General features: G+C 43.5%; 1 protein-coding gene across 3 annotated transcripts in view; it reads left to right on the forward strand.

Moving 5' to 3' along the window:
* LOC134957733 (uncharacterized) overlaps positions 1–17336 on the forward strand; it is a 249114-nt gene that overhangs the window by 99605 nt on the left and 132173 nt on the right. For all 3 annotated transcript variants that reach the window (XM_063939848.1, XM_063939846.1, XM_063939847.1), the window contains exon 3: positions 2988–3916. In XM_063939848.1, the coding sequence (XP_063795918.1) occupies positions 2988–3916 (929 nt within the window). The remainder of the gene's footprint in view (positions 1–2987; positions 3917–17336) is intronic.

Below are 17336 nucleotides of genomic sequence, written 5' to 3' on the forward strand. Positions count from 1 at the left end.
GTATAAGCCAGAGTTCTGACTATATATAGTATATGAAAAAAACAAAGAATATATTAGAAATATCTTCCTTGCATTATTCTAATCATTTTTATAGTCAAAACTCTGGAGTAAAAAGTTGATGAAAGGCGAGCCTGTGCCTCCTCTGCCTGTCTTTTAAGCATATCTCTGATCAAAACTCACCACGTCTCCAGCAGTATATACTACTGCACCTGTGTATAATGCCCGCATGAACCCTTGGGCTCATATATTGTATGTAAATCTGGCTCTGGCATTAGCCAGTGCCTCCTGAGCCATGTACCTCACTGCACATCCCTGCTACTGTTTGTGTGCATAGTTTATGATTGGAAGCCACAAGCACTGGTTTTCCCTAACATATTGACCATAAATAATTTGAGTTGGACCACCCACCAAGGGCACCCCTGCAAGTGCCTCACGACACCCAGCTTAGGAACCACTGGATTAGTGTTTTGCTAAATGAGGTCTCAGGAAAGCTGCAAATATTGTTCTGTTAGTTTAAAAATGTACAACGTCTGAAAAGAAATGTGCTGTTCTAGCCTATAGGCTACAGTGGCTAACTTCATCTAGAGGTGCATACACACAATGAGTCTCACCATGTGTATGCACCTTAAGGATTGTGTTAGCTAACGGGAGCCAAGTATCCGATAGGGGCTGCTATTCCATATAAATATAAAGGGAAATCAGCAGATACAGCAATTATTTGCTGTATTACCTTCTTAATAAATTTAGGATATGATTAATGTAGACTTCATCAAAAATATTTTTTTTTAAAGAATAAGGGGTCTATTTACTAAGCCTTGGAAGGAGATAAAGTGAATGGAGATAAAGTATCAGCCAATCAGCTCCTAACTGACATTTTTCAAACACAGTCTGTGACATAGCAGCTAGGAGCTGATTGGCTGGTACTTTATCTCCATATACTTTATCTCCAGCCAAGGATTAGTAAATAGACCCCTAAGTGCCTAAACTTTTTTTTTCTTGGTCAGATTTCTCAATGGCAAATGTTTCAAAACTTGTAGGTTTGACAAAAACAAAAATACAATCCCTGTTAGTTGTATTATAGACTACATGGAACATAAGAATGTTGTCCATACTAGATCTAGACTGATAGTGTGAGTTGAAGTGATTAATATTAGTGCAGGAGTAGACAAAGTCTCACATTTCTCCATTAAAGCTGAAATAACCATAGATCCTGTTCCTTAATTGTGTGCCAATTCTCAAATCTCTGGGGAACATCTGGTCAGTTCAGGGAAAATATTAGATAAATAATGGTCTTTTTCTTTTATCATTCTACTAATTGAGATCCACAATGTTACTTTAACATGCTTTTGTTTTATTAAATTATTTCTGTCTGTGGGGAATTATATCATAATTTATCAGCCCAATCTGTTGCAGAAGTCATTCCCTTAATTTGCATCTTTATTAAACAATTAACAATGAGTTTGCTTTGAAGTTTAATTACTCTTCTCAGTGAAAGAAAAGCAATTTGCCACTTTGTTCAAGGACTAGTTATATGTTAAAATATCTTCAGCGCATTATGTTACAAGCAATTATATTGAAATGTTACTATTTCAATTTAAACAATGTATGCCAGTCAAATATACATTCTAAAAGAATCAAACAGCTAAAAATTAAAATTTATATTTTCATGTGTATTTTCTCCCAGATTTCTGTGACTTGTAGAAAAGTGCTCTGCACATAACCTGGTATAACCTTATATAAGAACAGACCTTCAGTAGTATTCAGCTCTCCACTCCTGCTGTTGCTAATATCTATTCACCACCTGCCACCATTATCTATTCAGCTCTCACATCTGCAAATACAGATTATTCAAACCCTTAAATGGTTAGACCTGTATGCAGATCTGCAAGTTTCATGTGTGCAACAAGATTACTGTGCTGCACAATAATTCCCTCATGTGCAATATGGCAAATAATCTGAATTCACAGAAGAAACAATGGGAATCATTGGTGAGAATGCTATTGCAGCTGGATACAGTCAACTATAAGTCTAAATGAACTGCAGTGGCTCTGTAGCACAGATAGATTATACTGTGGGTCCCTCTTAGACTTTGGGGCTGACCACATCGATGCCAATGCTTGCATGGTGCCAACAGTAGGATAGTCGTCATTAGTGTAATCACCAAGATTAACTTCAATTATTTCTTATATACATTAAGTGTTCTGCTCAGTTAACTCACATGGGATCATATACAATAATTATTTCCATTTCCTGGAATATCACAGTGGTTCCCCACTTGCGGTGACTGGCAGCGGCAGCTGCTGCCCCTGGGTTTCATGTGCCTAATGAGAAATTCACCACTGCATAGAAGAGTCCATCTGCAAAGACACATACAATTCTGCAAGCGAGCTAATATACTGTATGTATTTAGTATCATGCACTGAATGCGGGCGTAATCACAGCTGACTTGTATGCAGCTATGCATCAGCCCCCCTGTGTACCTGCTAGTTAGGCAGTTATAGTAAAAGATGATCTTGCTGAATATTTCTATGTCTTCTATTGATTCTGCTGGCAATTTCTAAATGCAGTTTGCTGTACTGCAGAGGAGAGTCATCTAACACTACTTTGACAATACCTGTTCTCTACTCAGGTGATCATACCCATAGGTGAAACCTACTATGTCCGCACTGGTCCCACTGATTCCATTACTGGACTGGTATGACTTGGGGCTTCAGTAAGAATGGCAGTAATGAAACTTGTTTCTTATAAAAACAAAACATCTGTATTTAGAGCCTTCTATCCAAGCAAATTGTCTATGCCCTTGAACATTTTCAGCAGTTTCATTATTTGCTCAGTAAGATATCTCATACAGAAAACACAATACAAAACTTATATTGTACCAGTTGTCTAAAACGTAAACTTTAAAACATAAATATATAAGCGTTTTTCTGTTTTTCTTTTTATGTATTAATTTATGTTTTCAATTTGTTTTGTGGATGGATTTCAAGATGAAGACTTCATTCTCTGTTCACCTACATGGAAATGCAGATACCTAAATGGCAACAGCCTTGTTATATCACCAACTTTATATCGCAGGACTTCAGAAGCCAAGTTTGAAGAAGATCGTAATTCACCATCCTTCCCTACTGTACTTGATATCCCTCGGTTTACAAAAACCACTCAACATGTAGAAGATAAGTTTAAAACAAAATCATTTGGACCATCTAAAATAAAATATCTTACAGTAAATAAAGAAGTTGTTAATGCTTTTGAGAGTGGCAGTAAGGTAAAACGACTTATATGCATCACAGACAACAAACCATCAAGCAGGTCCAAGCTGGATAGATCACCTAATGCTTCTGAAGAAAAGGTCAACATCTCTATAGGTCAATGCGAAAGACAAGAAAATGTCACCAAAACCCAAGCTTCCGTTCTGTGTGTTATCCACAGCAATAAAAATATCAACAGTGAAGATGTGGGCTTAAGAGATGACAATGACATCATTGAAAACTACAAGAACGCTCTAGCTATACTTCGAGGCCAAACAGCACAAAAGTCCTGTCTAAATCCATCTGAAAGTTTGGAAAAATCTTCTTTCCATGGACATATCCAGACATGTATCTCACAGCTTTCAAATCAAAGTCCAGTACGACCTACTAAGCTCATCTCATGTGATGACAATAGCTCATTTTTGAAAAGTGCTGGTGGGAAACTAAAAGGGTTAGAAAGACAGCGGTTTCAGACAGGTCATCCTCAAGGTTCATCTCCAACCAATCCTGTAATTACTATGAGTAAAGTCAACAAGACACATGGTGTAAAATTTGTGTGGAGTCAGAACACTCAAGAAATCTCAAAGGTGGGGACATACGATGACAAAACTCCACTTATCAGGATATTTCCTCTTTCGTCAGGGAAGGAAAATGCTGTAGAGACACAGGTGAGTCATTAGACATATAAGACTTGAAATATGTATTGGTGCAAGTGGGGAGGAAATCATAGTAACAGATTCTTCCTGTATGATTTTAGAGTATAGTGTGTTCCACAGGTTCTCAAACTTGGTCTCAGGACCCCCAACAATGCACGTTTTCCAGGTCTCCACACAGAATCACAAGTGAAATAATTAGCTCCACCTGTGGATGTTTTTAAATGTGTCAGTGAGTAATAACTACACCTGTGCACCTGCTCGGTGACCTACAAAATGTGAACCTGAGGAACAAGTTTGAGAACAACTGGTGTATTCTATGAAGAATTGTGAATTCAGTTAAGAAGTACTTTCTGCCCTGTGAGTGTGACATGATCTGCAAATGATCAAAATTCACTGTATTGCCCAATATTTTGCAGATTGGATTGCCCAATATTTTGCGTATATCTAATGCTGGTTAATTAATTTTCAGAATTGGCTCCTAAATATAGCAACTCAAAGAGATTTCTTCCTTGGAACTTGAATTCATCACCTGATTGGTTGCCATTAGCGCATTCAAAATCGAGAAATTTTTACACAAAATCCTACTGTCTATAGAAAATATTTATTAGCCGCCAATATTCCAGTGCAGATGTTTTTACTGGCTTCACTATATGCTTTAAAATGTGGAGCGGTTATCATTAAAAAATGGATGGAGATTTTCTGTATTTGTACAATCACATTGATAATAGTGTAAATTATTTTAACACTAAGGGGCAGATGTATTAAGCCCGGAGAAGTGATAAAGCAGGGATAAGTGAAAGGTGATAATGCTCCAGCCAATCATTACAGGTATGAAAAATGACAGTTAGGAGCTGATTGGCTGGTGCGTTATCACCTTCCACTTATCACTGTTTTATCTCTTCTCCAGGGTTAATACATCTGTGCCATTGTACCTATTTCTGTCTTGTTACAAGCTGAGAGGTTTTCATTTGCCCTGGTCTAATTTTTGAGAGCCAATATACTGTACAAAAGGTTTGATTAAGAGATGTATGAACAAACTGGATTATTTTTTGCCATTGAATGATTATTGTCAGTCTGTAAGTGTGTCTAAGACACACTGCACATGTGATGTAATGGTCTTGTGCACAAAGTGTTGTGTTTTGATTCTAATTCCATCCTTGTTTTTTGTTTTGGTCTTGCAAAACCACCCTCATGTTTGTGAATTATGGTTTTGGATGTGGATTTTAAAAAAAAAATCCTAAAAACTGCTAAAATCATGTAGTTTCTGCAAATCAAAACCAATCCTAAACCCGAAATTCAGATTTGAAATTTTGAATTCCAAACCATGGGAACTGGAAGATCAGAACTGCAACTTGGTTCTGCCTGGATCTTATCAGGTGATCAGAACTGCAAATTATTCAGATTCACAAAATTCAGGTGTATTCGGATTTCTGGAGAAGTGAACTGTACAGTATGTCTATAGTTGACAGTCAGTTACCATTTTAGGGATGTAAAGGGGAGTGAGGGCAAAAACGCAGATGTGACACAACTTTTTCAGAGGCATGTTATTGCTGGTGACTCTGGCCCTCATTCCGAGTTGATCGCTCGCTAGCTGCTTTTAGAAGCAGTGCAAACGCTAAGCCGCCGCCCTCAGGGAATGTATCTTAGCTTAGCAGAAGTGCGAACGAAAGGTTAGCAGTTCTGCTACTAAATATTTTCATGCAGGTTCAGAGTGGCTCCAGACCTACTCCTACCTTGCGATCACTGCAGACTGTTTAGTTCCTGGCTTGACGTCAGAAACGCCCTGCGTTTGGCCAGCCACTCCCCCGTTTCTCCAGCCACTCCTGCGTTTTTATCTGGCACGCCTGCGTTTTTCAGCACACTCCCTGAAAATGCTCAGTTTCCGCCCAGAAACACCCACTTCTTGTCAATCACACAACGATCACTCGAGCGACTGAAAAGCGTCGCTCGACCTTGTGTAAAACTGCATAGTTTTGTGTGAAAGTACTTAGCGCGTGCGCACTGCGGCCCATACGCATGCGCAGAACATCTGATTTTTAGCCTGATTGCTATGCTGCGAAAAACGGCAACGAGCGTTCAACTCGGAATGAGGGCCTATGTTCTAGAGCAGAGGTCCTCAAACTCGGTCCTCGTGGGCCCACACAGTGCATGTTTTGCAGGTAACCCAGCAGGTGCACAGGTGTATTAATTACTCACTGACACATTTTAAAAGGTCCATAGGTGGAGCTAATTATTTCACTTGCGATTCTGTGAGGAGACCTGCAAAACATGCACTGTGTGGGCCCCCGAGGACCGAGTTTGAGGACCTCTGTTCTAGAGATGTGCGGCTAGCACTTTTTGTGTTTTGGTTTTAGTTCTAATTCCACTTTTGTGTTTTGGTTTTGGCTTGGTTTTGCCAAAACTACCCTTTCGTGTTTTGGTTTTGGATCTGGATGATTTTTGAAAAAAAATTAAAAACAGCTAAAATCACATAATTTGGGGGTCATTTTGATCCTACTGTATTATTAACCTCAATAACATTCATTTCCACTCATTTCCAGTCTATTCTGAACACCTCACAATATTGGCCCTCATTCCGAGTTGTTCGCTCGTTGCAGAGTTTCGCTATATTGCGATTAGTCGCTTACTGCACATGCGCAAGGTTCACAGAGCGCATGCGCTTAGTTATTTTACTCAAAAGTTAGGTATTTTACTCACGGCATAACGAGAATTTTTCATCGTTCTGGTGATCGGAGTGTGATTGACAGGAAGTGGGTGTTTCTGGGCGGAAACTGGACGTTTTATGGGTGTGTGCGAAAAAATGCTGCCGTTTCTGGGAAAAACGCGGGAGTGGCTGGAGAAACGGGGGAGTGTCTGGGCGAACGCTGGGTGTGTTTGTGACGTCAAACCAGGAACGAAACTGACTGAACTGATCGCAGTGGCAGAGTAAGTCCCGAGCTACTCAGAAACTGCAAAGAAATTTCTATTCGCAATTATGCGAATCTTTCGTTCGCAATTCTGCAAAGCTAAGATTCACTCCCAGTAGGCGGCGGCTTAGCGTGTGCAATGCTGCTATAAGCAGCTAGCGAGCGAACAACTCGGAATGAGGGCCATTGTTTTTAGGCCTAAAAGTTGCACCAAGTTCGCTGTATGACTAAGCTAAGCGACACAAGTGGGCAGCACAAACACCTAGCCAATCTAGGAGTGGCACTGCAGTTGAAGACAGGAGGGCAGATATAAAAAAAGGTCCCAAACAGCACATGATGCAAAGAAGAAAAAGAGGTGCACCGAGGTTGCTGTATGACTAAGCCAAGCGACACAAGTGTGCGGCACAAACACCTGGCCCATCTAGGAGTGGCACTGCAGTGTCAGACAAGATGGCACTTTTCAAAAACTAGGCCCCACACAGCACCTCATGCAAAGATGTAGAAGAGGTGCAATGAGGTAGCTGTATGACTAAGCCAAGCAACACAAACAATTAACACTGGAATTATACAGCAATATCACTGGAATTATACGAAATATCACTGGGATTATATGGCAGTACCACTGGACATATATGGCAGTATCACTGGAATTATATGGCAGTACCACTGGACATATACGGAAGTGTCAGACAGGATGGCACTTTAAAAATAGTCCCCAAACTCCACATGATGCAAAGAATAAAAAGAAGTGCAAAATGGAATTGTCCTTGGGCCCTCCCACCCACCATATTGTTGTATAAACAATACAATATAAACAATACATGCACACTTTAACAAACCAATAATTTCAGCGACAGGGTCTGCCACACGACTGTGGCTGAAATCACTGGTTTGTTTGGGCCCTCACCAAAAATGAAGCAATCAATCTCTCCTTGCACGAACTGGCTCTACAGAGGCAAGATATCGACCTTGTCCTCATCCTCTGATTCCTCACCATTTCACTTTGTACATCCCCCTCCTCACAGAGTAATAATTTGTCCCCACTGGAATCTACCATCACAGGTCCCTGTGTAATTTTCAGAGACAATTGCTGGGCAAGGTCTTTCCGGAGGAATTTATAATTAATTTTGATGAACATCATCTCCACATTTTGTGGAAGTAACCTCCTACACCGATCGCTGACAAGGTTACCGGCTGCACTAAACACTCTTTTGGAATACACACTGGAGGGGGGGGGGGGGGGGTCAATTTAGGTAAAATAAAGCCAGTGCAAGGGCATCCAAATTGCCTCTTATTCCTGCCAGTATACATACGGACTGTCTGACATGCCTACTTGGATGCTGTCACTCATATAATCCTCCACCATTCTTTCAGTGGTGACAGAATCACATGCAGTGACAGTAGACATGTCAGTAATCGTTGGCGGGTCCTTCAGTCCGGACCACATTGCAGCTTTCACTCCTGACTGCCCTGCGTCACTGCCAGCGGGTGTGCTAGGAAATATTATCCTTTTCCTTGCACCCCCAGAGGCGGGAAAAATTGAAGGAGGAGCTGGTAACTGGTCACATTCCGCTTGAGTTGACAATTTACTCACCAGCAGGTCTTTGCACCTCTGCACACTAGTGTCTCCCGGAAAGAGAGATATAACGTAGGCTTTAAACCTAGGATCGAGCACGGTGGCCAAAAAGTAGTGCTCTGATTTCAACAGATTGACCACCCTTGAATCCTGGCAAAGCGAATGAAGGGCTCCATCCACAAGTCCCACATACTTAGCGGAATCGGTCTGTCTTAGCTCCTCCTTCAATTTCACCATCTGCTTCTGCAAAAGCCTGATGAAGGGGAATGACCTGACTTAAGCTGGCAGTGTGGCAAGTTCAAAGGGTTGGAGAACCTTGCACAAGACGGAAATCATTCTCCACTATGCTTGAGTCAGGTGCATTCCCCCTCCTTTGCCTATATCGTAGGTGGATGTATAGGCTTTAATGGCCTTTTGCTGCTTCTCCATCCTCTGAAGCATATAGAGTGTTGAATTCCACCTCGTTACCACCTCTTGCTCCAGTTGATGGAAGGACAGGTTCAGGAGTGTTTGCTGGTGCTCCAGTCTTCGGCACACAGTGGCTGAATGTCGAAAGTGGCCTGCAATTTTTCGGGTCACCGACAGCATCTCCTGTACACCCCTGTCATTTTTCAAAAAATTCTGCACCACCAAATTAATTGTATGTGCAAAACATGGGATGTGCTGGAATTTGCCCAGTTGTAATGCACGCTCAATATTGGTGGCGTTGTCCGATATCACAAATCCCCAGGAGGGTCTAAGTGGGGTAAGCCAATGCGCGATGATGTCCCTTTGTTTCTGTAAGAGGTTGATAGCGGTGATACACAGCGTAGCCTGCCTAGAAACGAGTTTGGCATTGCGAGATGGTGCTACTGGTGCCGCTGCTGCTGTTGTTGCTGCGGGAGGCAATACGTCTACCCAGTGGGCTGTCACAGCCATATACTCCTTAGTCTGCTCTGTTCTACTTGCCCACATGTCTGTGGTTAAGTGGACACTGGATACAACCTCATTTTTAGGACACTGGCGACACTTTCTCTGTAGTCTCTGTACATTCTCGGTATCGCCTGCCTAGTGAAGTGGAATCTAGATGGTATTTGGTACCGGTGACACAATACCTCCATCAATTGTCTAAGTCCCACTGCACTAATGGTGGATACCGGATGCACGTCTAACACCAACATAGCTGTCAAGGCCTTAGTTATCCGCTTTGCAACAGGATGACTGCTGTCATATTTCATCTTCCTCACAAAGGACTGTTGGAAAGTCAATTGCTTACTGAAAGTAGTACAAGTGGTCTTCCTACTTCCCCTCTGGGATGATGATCGACTCCCAGCAGCAACAATAGCAGCGCCAGCAACAGCAGGCGTACCACTCAAGGATCCTCTGGAGGAATACTGGTTAGGAGAGGACTCCTCAGTCTTGCCAGTGGCATGGCCTGCAGCACTACTGACGTTACTGATTGAGGAGGAAGTTGATGTTGAGGGAGTTAGTGGTGTGGCTTGCAGGAGCTTGGGTACAAGAGGAAGACGGGCTTTAGGTGTCAGTGGACTGCTTATGCTCTTACCCAAAGTTTCACAACTTGACACTGACTTCTGATGAATGCGCTGCAGGTGACGTATAATGGAGGATGTTCCTAGGTGGTTAACATCCTTACCCCTACTTAATACAGATTGACAGAGGCAACACACGGCTTGACACCTGTTGTCTGGATTTGTGGAGAAATAATTCCACACCGAAGAGGTGCTTTTTTGGTATTTTACCCAGACATCACAATGGGCTTCTTCATCCCACGGACAATAGGTGTCTCCCCCGGGTGCCTGATTTAAACAAACCACATCACCATCAGAATCCTCATCGTCAACTTCCTCCTCAGCGCCAGCAACACCCATATCCTCATCCTGGTGTACTTCAACAGTGACATCTTCAATTTCAGTATCAGAAACTGGACTGTGGGTGCTCCTTCCAGCACTTGCAGGGGGCATGCAAATGGTGGAAGGAGCCACCTCTTCTCGTCCAGTGTTGGGAAGGTCAGGCATTGCAACCGCCGACACACTTGGACTCTCCTTGGGGATTTGTGATACCATCTTAGATTGCACAGTTCTTTTCTGTGCTTTTTCCAGTTTAACTCTTATCATTTTTCTAGCAGGAAGATGAGGGCTTCCATCGTCATGTGAAGCTGAACCACTAGTCATGAACATAGGCCAGGGCCGTAGCCGTTACTTGCCACTCCGTGTCGTAAATGGCATATTGGCAAGTTTACGTTTATCCTCAGGCTATTTAAATTTATTTTTTTGGGGTCTTTTTACTGAACTTTGGCTTTTTGGATTTTACATGCACCCTACTATCACATTGGGCATCGGCCTTGGCAGAGGACGTTGATGGTATTTCATCATCTATGTCATGACTAGTAGCAGCAGCTTCAGCGCTAGGCGGAAATAGTTCTTGATCTTTCCCTATCTAATCCTAAAACTTTTTTGTTCTCCATCATTTTTCTGGAGTTATATAACACAATATGAGGTACAGGAGAGCGTACCCCTACACCTCACAGGGCAAACCCTGTAAAAACTATTTGGATAAAATATTAATAACCCCTTTATTTGTAGTAAATAATATACAGCACAGGACAGCACCACCGGACCGGATTTATACAGAATTATATGGATTTATATGGAATTATTCGGCAGGATCACTGGAATTATACGGCAGGATCACTGGAATTATATGGCAGGATTACTGGAATTATACGCCAGTACCACTGGAATTATACTGCAGGATTACTGGAATTATACGGCAGGATTACTGTAATTATATGGCAGGATTACTGGAATTATACGCCAGTACCACTGGAATTATACGGCAGGATTACTGGAATTATACTGCAGTATTATTGTAATTATATGGCAGGATTTCTGGAATTATACGCCAGTACCACTGGAATTATACAGCAGGATTACTGTAATTATACATCAGAATTACTGGAATTATACGCCAGTACCACTGGAATTATACAGCAGGATTACTGTAATTATATGGCAGGATTACTGGAATTATACGCCAGTACCACTGTAATTTGCGGTAGGATTACTGGAATTATACTGCAGGATTACTGGAATTATACGCTAGTACCACTGTAATTATACGGCAGGATTACTGGAATTATACGGCAGGATTACTGGAATTATATGGCAGGATTACTTGAATTATACACCAGTGCCAATGTAATTATACGGCAGGATTACTGTAATTATACGGCAGGATCACTGGACATATACAGCGGTACCACTGGACATATAGGGCAGCACAGGGACACTACCACTGGACTGATGCAGGACAATACACCACCACTGAACTAATGCAGCACAACACAGCACCCTTTACAGCAGCATGGAAATATGGCAGCAGAGGACACCACTGTGACTGGTCACTGGACTGACTGATGCACAGGACACTACCACTGGTCTGATGCAGGATAACACACCAACACTGTAAGGGACTTATTATACAGCAACACTGGACATATGGCAGTAGAGGACACCACCACTGTGACTGGACTGATGCAGCACAACACACCACCACTGAACTGATGCAGCACAACGCAGCACCACTGGACAGCACAGGACATATGGCAGCAGAGGACACAACACTGTGACTGGACAGATGCAGCAAAAGACACGGATATTGAGGACACTGAGGGAACAGAGACACATCCTCTCTCTACACTCTCCAATGCCGGCTCCTTATATGGATTCCAACCCCGCAATAATTCGAAAGCGGGATGATGATGTTTTGCCTCGTTCTGGTTTCCGAGTCAGGCGGGAAAACCCGAGCCTGACTCGGATCCGGGCGCGGAGCGTGAAGTCCGGTAGGGTTCGGTTCTCTGAGAACTAAACCCGCTCATCTCTACTATGTTCCCTTATGCAGTTGCTATGGCTATGGCGACTTCCTTGCTGCGGCCATGCTGTGCGACCATAGGGTTACTCAATAATTGACGGATCTGTGATGGATGGCGCACCTTTGTATGCATCCGCTGGGATTTACAAAGCCGCTGGTGGGCGTTTCGTTACAAAACCAGATGGCAGTGACATTTGCATTTTTTGGTACAGCCACTGCCTACACATTCACAGCTGTGAATGCATTTGCGTGCATATCTTGATCAGGCCCAAAATATGCACTATAGTGAACCAGGGCATCAGTGACATTGCACTGTTTGGCCCATTTTCCATAAGTGGGGAACCGCTCATCATACAAAGATCAGATGATGACTCAGAATTATTCATTTTAGTATTATTGACACAAATTTTCTCGATGATGGAGCTTTTCCAATCCTAGAAGCTAACAATAAATTGTATACTGTACTTGGATGACCGAGATTTATAATGATACAATGATTATGTATATAGGGGATCCAGTCACCATACCGGCATTCGGGATGCAATCGCAATACCAATGTCGGAATCCCGACACTGGGCAGAAGGTCGACGCCGAGATCCTGACATGGATCCTATTTCCATCCTGGAATCCTGACAGTTTGCGGGTGTGAGATAGACTCAGGCTATGCTGGTTGTGGGGGAGGTAAGGTTAAGGCTGCGGGGGAAAAGTTGGGGTTAGGCTGCGGGGGAAGGCTTTAGGGTTAGGTTGTGGAAGCGGAAGGTATGGGGTTAGGATGCGCAGAGGGAGGGTTAGGGTTGGGCACTAAGAAGGGAGGGTTCAGGTTAGGCACTAAGGAAGGATGGTTGAAGTTAGGTACCACCGGGGGGTTAGGGTTAGGCTGCGGAGGGAGAGAGGGGTTAAGGTCAGGCTGTGAGAAGGGAGGGTTAGGGTTAGTGGGGTAGGGAGTTACAGTTAGACTATTTACCTACTAGGAGTTGGGATCTTGTATGTCGGGATGCTGTTGTCAATATTCTGACGGCATCCCAAGCGCCGGGATCCTGATACCATCCTGTATAAAGTCCCATTGGCGTTCTATAATGGTTGCAATGTATGCGGTGCTCATGGGCACTTGAGTCCAGGGGGGCCACATCGCACACACTGCACCCATGTTTTCTTACTTACCCTTACTTAGTCTTGCGTCAGAGATGCAATTGTGGTAAAAAAATCGCTGGCAAAATGGCGCTGCACCATGCGCAGTAGGGTTTTAGTCTCTGGAACATGGCAGGTGCAATGTTTCCAGAGACCTGCGCATGTGCAGTAGACTGAAGAGGAGGGTTCCAACCCGTAGTCTGCACACAGGCTCCCACTTCTGTAAGTCCTATACATGCAGTAGCTGAAAATAGAAATACAAGTCCGCAGTCCATGGCCACAATGCACTTAGGTTAAATTTCTAAGTCTGCTGACAACAGGAGAAAGCTATAATCCAAAATGTAAAGGAGCTTTTCCTGCCTGCGCTCTCAGATTTTAGAAATTAATTAGAAGTAGCAGTATGTCAAATGTAAGTGAAAGAAAGAAAAATAACTAGAGATGAGCGAGTTCAGTTCCCTGAGAACCGAACACCCCTGAACTTCACCACCCGAGCCCGGATCCGAGTCAGGCTCAGGTTTTCCCGCCTGACTCGGAAACCAAAATGAGGCAAAACGTCATCATCCCGCTGTCGGATTCTCGCAGGGTTTGGATCCCATAGGAGCCGTGCGTCGTATAATTCCAGCGGTACTGGCGTATAAATCCAGTCCAGTGATACTGCCATATATGTCCAGTAGTACTGCCATATAATTCCAGTGATACTGCCATATATGTCCAGTGGTCATGCCGTATAATTCCAGTCCAGTGATCCTGCCATATATGTCCAGTGATACTGCCATATATGTCCAGTGATACTGCCATATATGTCCAGTGATACTGCCAGTGCCGGACTGGGACTAAAAATAGGCCCTGGCATTTTTTAAGCACACAGGCCCACCTCGGTGTCAGCATTTGACTCCTCCCCTTACTATTCCTGACTCCTCCTACTTCTTAGTCTATACTCTTACAAATATAATTAATATAACAAAATACACGTGTACATCTTTCTCTATTAAAATACACACAACCAGTGGTTGAAGTGGAAATGTTGAAGTGGGGGTATGGAAAAGTAAAGGGGCATGGCCACTCAAAAGGGGACGGGTCCTTTAGCGTCGTTTACCACACCATATACCCCTTATACACATTATGCACCACAATAGTAGGACCCCTTATACTATCTAGTACTGATGCCCCTTTCACATTATAGCTCACGGAATATGCTGAAATTCACATTATAGCACACGGAATGAGCCAAAATTCACATTATAGCACACGGTATGAGCCAAAATTCACATTATAGCACACGATATGAGCCGAAATTCACATTATAGCACACGGTATGAGCCGAAATTCACATTATAGCACACGGTGTGAGAAAAAATTCACATTATAGCACACGGTATGAGCCAAAATTCACATTATAGCACACGGTATGAGCCAAAATTCACATTATAGCACACGATATGAGCCGAAATTCACATTATAGCACAAGGTATGAGCCAAAATTCACATTATAGCACACGGAATGAGACAAAATTCACATTATAGCACACGGAGGCTGAGGGCAGCGCCGATGCAGTGGAGGAGGAGGCAGACGGCGGCAGCGGTGCAACGGAGGAGGCTGTGGTCGGCGGCACTGCAGTGCGGCCCCTATGACCACGGTGCTACTATTTCAAATCTGCCGCGGACCAGCAGCCAATCAGGAGCGGCCGCACAGACAAGAGAGAGAGAGAGGGGTGAGGACGAGAGAGAGAGAGAGAGAGAGAGAGAGAGAGAGAGAAAAGGATGAGGACAAAAAGAGAGAGAGGGGATGAGGAGAGAGAGAGAGAGAGAGAGAGAGAGAGAGAGAGAGAAAAGGATGAGGACAAAAAGAGAGAGAGGGGATGAGGAGAGAGAGAGAGAGAGAGAGAGAGAGAGAGAGAGAGAGAGTGAGTGTGTGTGTGAGAGTCAACCAGGGCATGTAAACAACCACATACACCCTGGCCAGGGGGGCAGCCACAGTACTTTCCTTGCAGTGCTGATGCTGCATCTGTCTGTCTGCTGTACTGCTGCAGGGGCCGGGATCCAGGGACAGGGGCTCAGGCAGGCGGGCGGGTGGGCTCGAGCGGCCGTATGTAGGTGGGCAGCCGCGTGCCACCATGCTGGGGCTGCTGCTGCTTCTTGTTCTTGTCCTCGCTCCTTCTTGCTCCTCACTACCGCGGCCGCTCCCAGAATGGTGTGCGGCCGAGCACGCTGATGTCGCGCTCACACTTGCATTCTGGGAAGGTGGGAGGGAAGAGGAGAGCAGCGGCCAGACGTAGGCGCCGGGAGTTTTGAAAGGGTTGCTGGGCTACTCATGCAGGCAAGCAGTCAGACCGGCCCACCTGGTCATCGGCCCTTCTGGCATTTGCCAGTAGTGCCAGATGGCAAGTCCGGCCCTGGATACTGCCATATATGTCCAACAGTACAGCCGTATAAATCCAGTGGTACTGGCGTATAAATCCAGTCCAGTGATACTGCCGTATATGTCCAGTGGCACTGCCGTATAAATCCAGTGATACTGCCGTATATGTCCAGTGGTACTGCCATATAAATCCAGTGGTACTGGCGTATAAATCCAGTCCAGTGATACTGCCGTATATGTCCAGTGGAACTGCCGTATATGTCCAGAGGTACTGCCGTATAAATCCAGTGGTACTGGCGTATAAATCTAGTCCAGTGATACTGCCGTATATATGTCCAGTGGCACTGCCATATAATTCCAGTGATACTGCCGTATATGTCCAGTGGTACTGCCGTATAAATCCAGTGGTACTGGCGTATAAATCTAGTCCAGTGATACTGCCGTATATGTCCACTGGTACTGCCATATAATTCCAGTGATACTGCCGTATATGTCCAGTGGTACTGCCGTATATGTCTTGTGGTAGTGGCGTATAAATCTAGTCCAGTGATACTGCCGTATATGTTCAGTGATACTGCCGTATAATTCAAGTGGTACTGCCGTATAATTGCAGAGGTACTGGCGTATAATTCCAGCGGTACTGGCGTATAAATCCAGTCCAGTAATACTGCCATATATATCCAGTGGTACTGCCATATAATTCCAGTGATACTGCCGTATATGGCATATTGGCAAGTTTACGTTTATCCTCAGGCTATTTAAATTTCTTGTTTTGGGTCTTTTTACTAAACTTTGGCTTTTGGGATTTTACATGCACCGTACTATCACATTGGGCATCGACCTTGGCAGACGACGTTGATGGCATTTCATCATCTATGTCATGACTAGTGGCAGCAGCTTCAGCACTAGGCGGAAATAGTTCTTGATCTCTCCCTATCTTATCCTCCAAATTTTTGTTCTCCATAATTTTTCTGGAGTTATATAACACAATATGAGGTACAGGAGAGCATACCCCTACACCTCACAGGGCAAACCCTGTAAAAATGATTTGGATTAAATATTAATAACCTTTGTATTTGTAGTAAATAATATACAGCACAGGACAGCACCACTGGACCGGATTTATACAGAATTATATGGATTTATATGGAATTATACCGCAGGATCACTGGAATTATATAGCAGGATCACTGGAATTATATGGCAGGAACACTGGAATTATACGCCAGTACCACTGGAATTATACTGCAGGTTTACTGGAATTATACGGCAGGATTACTGGCATTATACGTCAGTACCACTGGAATTATACGGCATGATTACTGGAATTATACGGCAGGATTACTGTAATTATATGGCAGGATTACTGGAATTATATGTCAGTACCACTGGAATTATACGGCAGGATTACTGTAATTATACGTCAGGATTACTGTAATTATATGGCAGGATTACTGGAATTATACGTCAGTACCACTGGAATTATACAGCAGGATTACTGTCATTATACGTCAGGATTACTGGAATTATACGACAGTACCACTGGAATTATACAGCAGGATTACTGTAATTATATGGCAGGATTACTGGAAT

The sequence above is a fragment of the Pseudophryne corroboree genome, chromosome 9, assembly GCF_028390025.1.
Source record: "Pseudophryne corroboree isolate aPseCor3 chromosome 9, aPseCor3.hap2, whole genome shotgun sequence".
NCBI lineage: Eukaryota > Metazoa > Chordata > Amphibia > Anura > Myobatrachidae > Pseudophryne > Pseudophryne corroboree.